Here is a 9,992-nt window from a genome sequence, read left to right as displayed (position 1 = left end):
TGCAGAGCTGAGCCCACAGCAGACACCCCTGAGAAGCAGCTGGCTGTCTTCTGGCCCACACCATGCAGCCTCAGTCTGTTCTGCACAGTGGCTACTTCCACCCGCTGCTTCGGACCTGGCAGACAGCCGCCACCACCCTCAGTGCCTCCAACTTCATTTACCCCATCTTTGTCACGTGAGTCCCCAGGAATGGGCCAGGCCTTTGATCTGCTCAGGGTGGGGGCAGGTGTGTGACTGGAGCAGGCATCAGTATTGCTGGGGGTGGGAGGTGTAAATTGGGCCATCACAGCCAGGTATGGTGACACATGCCTATAATCCCAGTTAGGAAGCTGAGGCAAGAGGATCACAAGTTCTAGACCAGCCTGGGCAATTTAGCAAGCCCTTGTCTCAAAATAAAAAATAAAAAGGGCTGGGGACGTAGCTCATTGGTAGATTGTTTGCCTAGCATAAGCATGGCGCTGTATTCAATCCCCAACACCACAGCGGGGTGGGAAATGGACTGTCACCTGGAAACTCAAAGTATTAGAAGTGGCCTACTTGGGAGCTGGGGTTGTAGCTCAGTGGTAGAGCCCTTGCCTAGTGTGTGAGGCACTGGTTCGATTCTCAGCACCACATATAAATAAGCAAAATAAAGGTCCATTGACAACTAAAAAAATATTAAAAAAAAAAAAGAAGAAGAAGAAGCAGCCAACCGGGTTAAGGACAGTAGTCTTAGGAAAGGCCTGAACCTTGAAAAGACCTCAGTTCTCCCCTTCATAAAATAAGAATAACTAGCCTTGCCTGCCAGCCTGAATTTTCGGAATCGACAACAGAAATGGAGAAGGCTCTGTCAGTTGTAAAGTGTTATGTCCACGTAGAAGGGGATTAGGAATAATAATCATGCAATCGTGATTATTAATAATAACAACAGCCGACAGTTATTGAGTACTTACTGTGTACCAGGTATTGTGTGAACATCCTGCATGCATCTCATCCAGTCCTGGCAGCATGTGTATGAAGAAGGAATAAACATTGTCTCCAGGAAGGCCAACTCCATGAGGGCAGGGATTTTGACCTGCTTTGTTTACTGTTGTATCATCAGCACCTAGACTAGTACGTGGCACATAATAAGTGTTCAGTAAACTTTTGTTGAATAAATGAATTGATCCTATCCAGGCTCTAGATGAAGGACCTGAGGCTCAGAGGGATGATATAACTGGGCCTAGATTACCCAGTTGGAAAGTAGCTAGAATAGGAAGCAAGGATTGTTTGATGTCAGAGTCCACATTCTTAATCACTTAACTCCTTCCTGTAATTATTGTTCTTTTAGTACAGTTGCTTTTATTGTCACTGTTATTCTTGTTCCTATTATTATTTCAGGCCAGGGGAGCCAGACACTGGACCCCATCCCCTCCCCCCATCTCCATTCCCATATTCCTTCCCAGTTTCCCAACCATCCTTCCCAGTCACCCCTTCCCACAGCCACCAATCCATAGCCCACCCCCTGCTCTTACAGGGATGTTCCTGATGACATACAGCCTATTGCCAGCCTCCCAGGAGTGGCCAGGTAGGAGGCATGCTGGGGAGGGCAAGGGGGTGATGGAGGGAGAAATGTTGCAGGGGGCAGTAACCGGAAGCAGAAGCAGACTCAGGAGGTAGAGGATCCAGAGGTAAACTGCAGATCACCGGAGAGAAGAGTTTCCCTGGGATGAAAGCTGTTGTACAGTAAAGGGGCAGCCTCGTGAAGTAATGAGTGTCACCAGGGAGCCCTAGGCAGGCTGCTGCATGGGGAGCTGAACTTGAGATGGGAGTTTCTTAGGACCACCTTGGAGGAGCTGCCACAGAGATCCCATAGCTCCGCTGTCCGGGGCTTGATTTCCCCACCTGCTTGGTGGGTGTGTTCCTTCTCCACCCTGTCCTGAGGCTCACACCTGCTGGTGCCATGGGCAGCTTGACTCTTAAGAGAAGCACAGCCAAGGAGTTGGGACGGGCCTCCCTTCAGTCCCTCCCCACCCCCTCCCAGGTACGGCGTGAACCGGCTGGAAGAGATGCTGAGGCCCCTGGTGGAAGAGGGTCTGTGCTGCGTCCTGATCTTTGGTGTCCCCAGCAAAGTTCCCAAGGTGAAGAATTAGAGGAAGGGATAAGAAAGGTGGTGGGGCGAGGGCGGGCTGGGGTTCCACACTGACTGCATCCTTATTCCTGTCTTGTACTAGTTCTGGAGACACAAGTGAACGGCCATAGTCCCAGCCCTTAAGACAGTACTAGTGTGGGTCAGGAAGCTAAGTAGGGCCGTGACACCCTGACTGGGTTAGTCAGTCCCCTCTCTAGGTCTCTCTTGTGTCCTCTGCAGTGGGCACAGTTCTGTGTGCTTCCTTATTGAGGGGCCGTGACAGTGACAGAAAGTGAGAGCGGGAGTGCACTCTGTCATGGCTGGCCACCATGTCCTCCCAGTCTTCATGTAGCAGACACACAGCTTTCTTCTCCCCTGCCCCTAGGATGAGCGGGGCTCTGCAGCCGACTCTGAGAAGTCCCCAGCTATTGAAGCAATCCGTCTATTGAGAAAGACCTTCCCCAACCTCTTGGTGGCCTGCGATATCTGCCTGTGCCCCTATACCTCCCATGGTCACTGCGGTGAGCTCCCTCCCTCCCACCAGCTCTGCTGCCACCCACACCCACTGCCCAGTTCTTTCCAGGGTGGGCACAGGCCAGGGCCCACGACACTCCCCCAAACCCAGCCATCTTGTCCTGCAGGACTCCTGAGTGAGAATGGAGCATTCAGGGCAGAGGAAAGCCGCCAGCGACTGGCAGAGGTGGCACTGGCCTATGCCAAGGCAGGTGAGTGAGTCCCCAGCAGGTATGGACACCTGTGGGTCAGGGAGGTGGCATAGTGGATAGGAGGGTCCCAGAGTTCTGAAAACCACCCTCTGCCCCTTAGGATGTCAGGTAGTAGCCCCGTCGGACATGATGGATGGACGAGTGGAAGCCATCAAGGAGGCCCTGATGGCACATGGACTTGGCAACAGGGTATGGGCAGGGAGTGCAGAGGAGGGTGGGGGGCGCGTGGAGAGAGCCTGGACCAGCCCTGTGTCCATGTACCTAGCATCACAGAACAGAGGCCAGCTCCGGATTAGGCTTGGGGTCTGTCTCAGCCTCTGCAACTCAGATAGGGAAATCAAGACCCAGTGCTCCTGAAGGACTAGAATGCAGGCACTCTTCTTCTCAGCCTCAGACCTTTCACTCCCTGCCACTTCATCCTGGAGCATCTGGAAAGGGCTGACCGAGCCTCTACCCATTGTCTCCCGTAGGTATCAGTGATGAGCTATAGTGCCAAATTTGCTTCCTGTTTCTATGGACCTTTCCGGTGAGTGGGGTGGACAGGGTTCTGCTGTTAAATCCCTGGCCCATCAGCCCAGAACTGGAGCCCACATAGTGACTGTGCTCTGCAGGGACGCTGCTCAGTCAAGCCCAGCTTTTGGAGACCGCCGCTGCTACCAGCTGCCCCCTGGAGCCCGGGGCCTCGCCCTCCGAGCAGTGGTAAGTGACCAGGCTTGAGCCACACACACACCCCTCCCTGCCTGTTCCCTTCCCAGATAAATGCTGTTGTCAGACACTTTACCCTCATCCCTTAGGACCGGGATGTCCGGGAAGGAGCTGACATGCTCATGGTGAAGCCAGGAATGCCCTACCTGGACATTGTGCGGGAGGTGAAGGACAAGGTGAGCACAGAGCAGACTTGAGGGGCTCAGAGGATTGGGACAGTCCCACAGATGCTGGGGCCTTAGATTGAGGGACTCTGGCATCTCAGAGTTGGAAGCAGTCTATACCTGAGTAGGAGGTCTCTCTCCCCATTCCTGCCCAGGAACCCACCTGGCCTCTGTGCCAGGGTTCACAGGAGCCTTTGAGCAGCTCTGGTTGGACAGTTCTAGAACAGACTGGGCTGCCAGGAGCAGTGACTCAGACTAGAGCTCAAAGTGGTCACAGATGGTGTAGGGAGGGAGGGACACTCCAGAGCACACCACCCTCCACCTTAGCTGCGTTCCCATGGCTGCCCCCCGCAGCACCCCCAGCTCCCCCTCGCTGTGTACCACGTGTCTGGAGAATTCGCCATGCTGTGGCACGGAGCCCAGGCTGGGGCATTTGATCTCAAGGCTGCCGTATTGGAGGCCATGACCGCCTTCCGCAGAGCAGGTAAGAGCCAGGTATGGGGGTTATGACCTGTACCCCAGAGACTGATGGCACTTTGCCCAGATAGGTAAAGGAAGTCATGAGACAGCCTGGACTCTTGTGCTTGCAAATACAGGCATCTAAACAGACACAGGCCAGATGTAGTGGCACATACTCGTAATCCCAGCAACTTGGGAAGCAGAAGGATTGCAAGTTCAAGGGTGGCCTCAGCAATTTAGCATGACTGTGTCTCAAAATAAAAAGTAAGGGGTTGTAGCTCACTGATAAAGCTCTTGCCTAGCATGGGTGAGGCACTAGGTTTGATACTCAGCATCACATAAAAATAAATAAATAAAGCAAAGGTATCCATCTACAATTTTAAAAAATTAAATGTTTATTGAAGAAGCTGGTGCTTTAGTTTAAAATGAATAAATAAATAAATAAATAATAAAAAGGACTAGTAATGTAGTTTGGTAGTAAAGAGCCCCTGGGTGCCCCACCACCACCAAAAAAAATATAGACACAGATTGAGGAAAGGTGTCAAAGGACAGAACAGAACATGGAACAGTGAGGAAAACAGAGCCCTCTATTGCTTTCTGGTTGTGAAAACTTAGACAAGATACTTCTCTCAATCCCAATGTCCTTGTCTGTAAACTAGGGATGATACCTGGTGCCTGGTTGTCCTGAGGATTAAATGAGATAATATGTACAATTAGCATACGCCTATTACTCCATAGTGGGAGCAGGTTTTATTAGCATAGCACACTATCCTGGTCATTAGGATGGGCTCCAGCTTCAGGCTGATGGGCCAGGGATTTAACAGCAGAACCCTGCCCACCCCACTCAGCAGAAACGTCTGTAGAAACAGGAAGCAGATTTGGCACTCTGGCTCTTCACTAGGCACTGTGGGGAACAATGGGTACAGGCTCAGTCAGCCCTTTCCAGGTGCTCCAGGGTGATGTGGCAGGGAAAAAGGCCTAGCCTAGGAAGCAGAGTGCCTTTATTCCAGTCCCATCATTGCGCTGGCCTTGATTTCCCCATACGGCATGGGAGGGGAGCTCGCCGTTATCTGCTTCCCCTGCTGTACGTTGCATGTGCTGGCAAATTGAGGCCCAGCAGGAGCAAAGGAGTCCCCCAGGGTCTGGAGCTGACTGAAGCAGGGACTGGTCTTGTGCTGTGACCCCAGAGGCTGTGCTGACGCCGTGCCCCTCCCGACTTCCTGCTTCCTCCTGACGCAGGTGCTGACATCATCATCACCTACTACACGCCTCAGCTCCTGCAGTGGCTGAAGGAGTAACGGAGTATACAAGACCCAAGAACTAGAACTTGAGAAGGCTCCCCAGGCCTTGGAGAAGTGAAAACCAAAGTAAAGGCTGCTTTTAGAACTGTGCCCGGTGCCCTCTTCCTGCTCCCATGCCGGCCAGGACCCAGCACCCTGGCTGGCTTTTGCCAGCTTGCTAAATCTTACTGCTCCTGGTCGCGTCCTCGGGCTCTCCAAGCTTCCCGCCCCTGCCTGAGCTCAGCCCTGAGGCTCATCTGTCCACCCCCAGCCCTCCTCAGGTGTGGCTTCAGTTTGACAGCAACCAAGAGTCCCCAGGGCAGGCTTGGTGGGGCCCAGGGTTGGGGCCTGGGAGAGGGGCTTGGAGCATGGTGATCTTGGATCCTCGTAAGCTCTGGAAAGCCTGGGGCCTCCAGCAGTAGAGCTGGGTACTGGGCCTGAGGCCTAGCTCGACAGCCCTGGGTGCAGAGCTGACCGTGCTATGGTTCCACCTGACAGCGTTTCTCACACAAGCCAGTGGTTGCCAGGCTACCTGGGAGCTCCTGTGCTACTCAGCCTAGACCTAGAGAAGAAGGACTGATGAATGAGGACCAAAATCCAGAAGCAAAGGGGGACTTCCTTACTGCTGGGGACGCCACCACCACCAAAGGCTTTTTATGTACAAGATAGTTCTTGAGAACCTCTGCTCTGTGCCCAGGCACAGCACTGGGTGCCAGGAATACAGCAGGACAGGCCACAGCTTGCCTCCTGGAAATGAAACAAAGAGAATGGGGAAGACTGATAAGAAAACAGATAGAGCAGTTACAGACTATGATAAGTACTTTGAAAAAGGAAGGGTCTCAGAAAATAAAGGGAAGGACCCTCCAGAGCATGGTTGGGAGACCCTCTTCAAGGTTAAGATTGAGAGGGACAAGAAAGACCCTTACAAAGATGGAGGCCACAGAACAAAAAAGAAGATAGTGTGTACCATGACCCTGTGGTGAGAGGAGTTTGGCAGGGCTTTGGGAGCAGGTGAGGAAGAGGATCGTGGGTAGAAAGGGCAAATCCCACATCTGGTAGTGAGCTGAGATTTTATTTCTTGTCTAATGTGCGGCCACCGAAAGATGTTACCCCCTGTGCTGGAGGTTAAACCAGGGCCTTATGCATGCTAGCCAAGCACCTCTGCCATTGAACCACACCCCAAGCTGAAGGCGGGGGACACATTTTGCCAATGCTTTAAATTCCTGGGGAGACTTAAGAGGACAAAAGGAGACGGATGTCTTTGTGGGGTTTTAGCTTTGGCAACTTCACAAATGCTTGCAGTTGTTCTAAGACTGACACAACAGATCTCCTCCCAGTGAAAGTTAAGGCCCAGTTGAGGAGAAGCCAGTGTGCAAGTCTGCTTGCCCATCTGCAGAGGGACAGGGCATCCCCACTCTAGGGCCACAACAAGGTCAGTTCAGACCCTAAGACAACACAACCGTTTCCTTCCCCACACTGGTAGTGGTTATTGAATCCATAGGCACTTCACTGCTAAGCTATAACCCTAGCCCTTTTTAAATTTTTTTTCATTTTGAGACAGGGTCTCTAAGTTGCTGAGACTATCCTCCAATTTGGGATCCTCCTGCCTCAGCCTCCTCAGTTCTGGGAATACAGGCAGGCACCACCACGCCTGACAGTACAGCCCATTTTTAAATGTAGAATAAATTAATTCATTTAGAATTATAAACTCCTGGCAGCTCCTACAGACAATCCAGTCCCTTCCACCTCCTGGTGTCCTTCATTAGAACTGTGGCCAACTCACCTTAAGACCTCATCTCACCCCTGTTCTCAGCTTTCTGGAAGGTGACTAGCCAAAATCAGAGCTTGAAGAGTCCCAAAGCTTCTCCTTCCAGGAGCCTGAGTCTGCACCTACAACCTAGGACTCACATCACTAGTTGAGAGATAAGTTGTTGCTGAGCCAGAGATAGACCAGACCAGAAACTATCTGTCTTAGCTTCTGGGCCTCCTGCCTTCTGACCCCTGCACTTATTTCTGGTTAAAGTGATTGATGTGGAAGGCAAGGTTTGTCTAGCTGTTTCAGACCCATCCTTGCTGAGCAAGTATAGATCCTGGTTGGTTCTAGGCACAGAGAGATGGGAGACAGATGGTGCCCTTTAATACAAACCGTTCAAAGAAGGCAGACAAATGTGTGGCCGGACCACTTGGGGAACATGTGGTAAACACTGCACCACATGAGGATCAGTGTCCCTGAGAACCAGGAAGCAGATGCACCAAAGACTCATATGATGTGAAAGAGGCTACAGGACCTGACCTGCTTTGGAGGATCAAAAATGTTTCCCTGAAGGATTGACATTTGGATGGGCGACAGCTATGATTGGGCAAGAGCATTCCAGGCAAAAGGAAAGGTTGTGCAAAGTCCCTGGGGCTAGAAGGAACTAGAGGAGCCCAAGGCTGGTGTGACTGGAGCACCAGGAAGAACAGAGGAAGAATGACCTGCCCTTGCTAGAAGTAATTTTATCCCTGGACAGAGGACTCCACTTTCACAGCCTGGCATGACACATGATCTGACCTCCCAGCATCACCACTGGGTTGATGAGCATTAAGGGCCTTTCTTAGTAAGACTTGATTTTCTTGTTTCCCTCTCAAATGTGCCAACTCAGACTGTAGCTTGTCCCTTCTACAGACTTTTTTATCAGCCACTTCACTACCTAAGAGCAAAGATCACCAACTACCCAATAGGAGAGGGAGAATCCTGACCTGCTCCCTGCACCCTGCTCCCTGCTCCCAGCTCCCAGCCCCAATTCCAAACATTAGAGTCTATGACTTGCAGCAGACCATGCCCTAGATTGTCCTGGGAGCTCTTGGTTGCAAGTGACTGAAACCCAGTTCAGAAATGAAAAAGGAGCTGGCTGATTTGCATAACTGGATCATGAGAAGTTCAAATGTGGGTGGATCCAGGGTCAAAGCTTTCATGGAGGACTCTGTCCCCTTCTAGTTCTCATCCGGGTTTGCCACCACTTGGCATTATTCTCAGGTTGGCTTTTGCCACTTGGCAGCAACATGATCCCCACTAACTCTAGGTTTAAGTGGTCATTAAGATTTATAATCCCAGAGAAAGATCCTTTCTGGTCTATCAGCTACCTAGCAAATCAGTTGCTGGCAATCTCTGATTGGACCTGCTTGGGTCAGAACCACCTGTTGGCTCAGTCACTGTGAACGATGGAGTGGAAGGTGGTGCACCAGGATTGGCTTGATCTGCCTCAGGCTGCAGAGGCTGGCTAGGTCTCAGCTTTTGCACCAATGGTTCCTTTGCCTGGAACATATCCCCCCAAAGTCTGTATGGCTATCTCCTTTTATGTTGTTAAGACTCGGCTCCTTAAAGATGACCCCGTCATTCTCTGCATTTCAGGATCAGTGGATATGAAAAAAGCCAAAATAACACTAGCTTAAGATAGAAATTTACATCTCTCTAAGCAACCCCAAGCTCATAAGTCAGCTGCAAGGTGTGTGTGTGGGGTGGGGGTATCTCAGCTTCTACCTCTTTCATCCTCAACACACCTTGACTTCCATCTTGTGGCCACAGAGGGCAACCTCTATTTCCTTCCATCAGGTCCTCTTAGCCAACAGGAAGAGAAGGGCGGTAACAGAGCATGACCCTTCTTTATACAGGCAAGATCTAGAAGTTACATCCTTTTTGTCCACACACCATTGTTGGGGGTGGGGGCATGTGCTCAGCTAAAACTGTAGGGTTCCAGAGGAAGGAAGATAGAAAGAATGGATGTTGGAGGCAATGGCCGTCTCTACCACATGAAGTTTCTTGGAATCACAGAAGCTGTGATCAGAATATCAGGCAGGACCTTGGAGATCACTCAGTTTAACACAGATGGGGAGACGGACCCAGAGAAGAGACTTGTCCAAAAATCACACTTCTAATGGCAGATCAAGCCTCCTAACTCCAAGCCCAGAGTACAAAACTGGGGAAGGATTTGTGAAGAGGCAAAGGGTGAGAGATTGGTTTTAAAGGAAATTTATATGTATGATATCTGTAATATATATGACAAGGAAACATTTGTGTATAGTTGTGCAAATAAGAATAAAGGAAAACTTGACTAATACACATATGAAAAGGTATTAACTTCATTAATTGGTGGGGAAATTCAAGGTAAATCCTTGAGATACCACCACACATCTATCACGATACCTAATGTTAGAAAGATTGACAATGCCAATTATCTAGAATGGGGAACAACTAGAACTCTCAGATACTACTGGCACAGCCACTTCAGAAAACTGACCCGGTCTCTGAAGCCTACCTATGCACTAGTGAGTCCCCATCTGGGTACTTACCATCAGAAATATATAATTGGGCTGTGGATTAGCTAGGTGGTAAAGCACTTGCCTAGCATGTTCATGGCCCTGGGTTCAGTCCCCAGCACTGCCAAAAAAAAAAAAAAAAGAAAAGAAAAAGGATGCTCATAGCAACATTTTGTAATATATGCAATAACTAAAACCTGAAGATAACCCAAATGTTCATCAACAGTGAAATGGAATAGTATAGGGATGAGAATGAACTACAGCTCTACATGAA

The 9,992-nt window shown here is 50.4% G+C and overlaps 1 protein-coding gene across 2 annotated transcripts; it reads left to right on the top strand.

Moving 5' to 3' along the window:
- Positions 1 to 9,519, top strand: ALAD (aminolevulinate dehydratase). 2 transcript variants are annotated; one of them, XM_079111983.1, is made up of 11 exons: positions 1 to 175; positions 1,496 to 1,546; positions 2,003 to 2,099; positions 2,475 to 2,610; positions 2,731 to 2,814; positions 2,915 to 3,003; positions 3,285 to 3,340; positions 3,426 to 3,513; positions 3,609 to 3,695; positions 4,038 to 4,167; positions 7,236 to 9,519. In XM_079111983.1, the coding sequence occupies exons 1-11, from the start codon at positions 63 to 65 to the stop codon at positions 7,340 to 7,342; spliced, it is 1,038 nt and encodes a 345-aa protein (XP_078968109.1). In that variant the 5' UTR covers positions 1 to 62; the 3' UTR covers positions 7,343 to 9,519. The 2 variants fall into 2 exon arrangements, with proteins under 2 accessions (XP_078968109.1, XP_078968108.1); XM_079111982.1 differs by having other exon boundaries at positions 10 to 175; positions 5,382 to 9,519.
- Positions 9,520 to 9,992: the final 473 nt, after the last annotated feature.

The sequence above is a fragment of the Sciurus vulgaris genome (genome assembly GCF_902686455.1).
Source record: "Sciurus vulgaris genome assembly, chromosome: 15".
Classification (NCBI taxonomy): Eukaryota; Metazoa; Chordata; class Mammalia; order Rodentia; family Sciuridae; genus Sciurus; species Sciurus vulgaris.
Note: the sequence above shows the minus strand (reverse complement) of the source record. Positions and strands in the feature narration are given on the sequence as shown.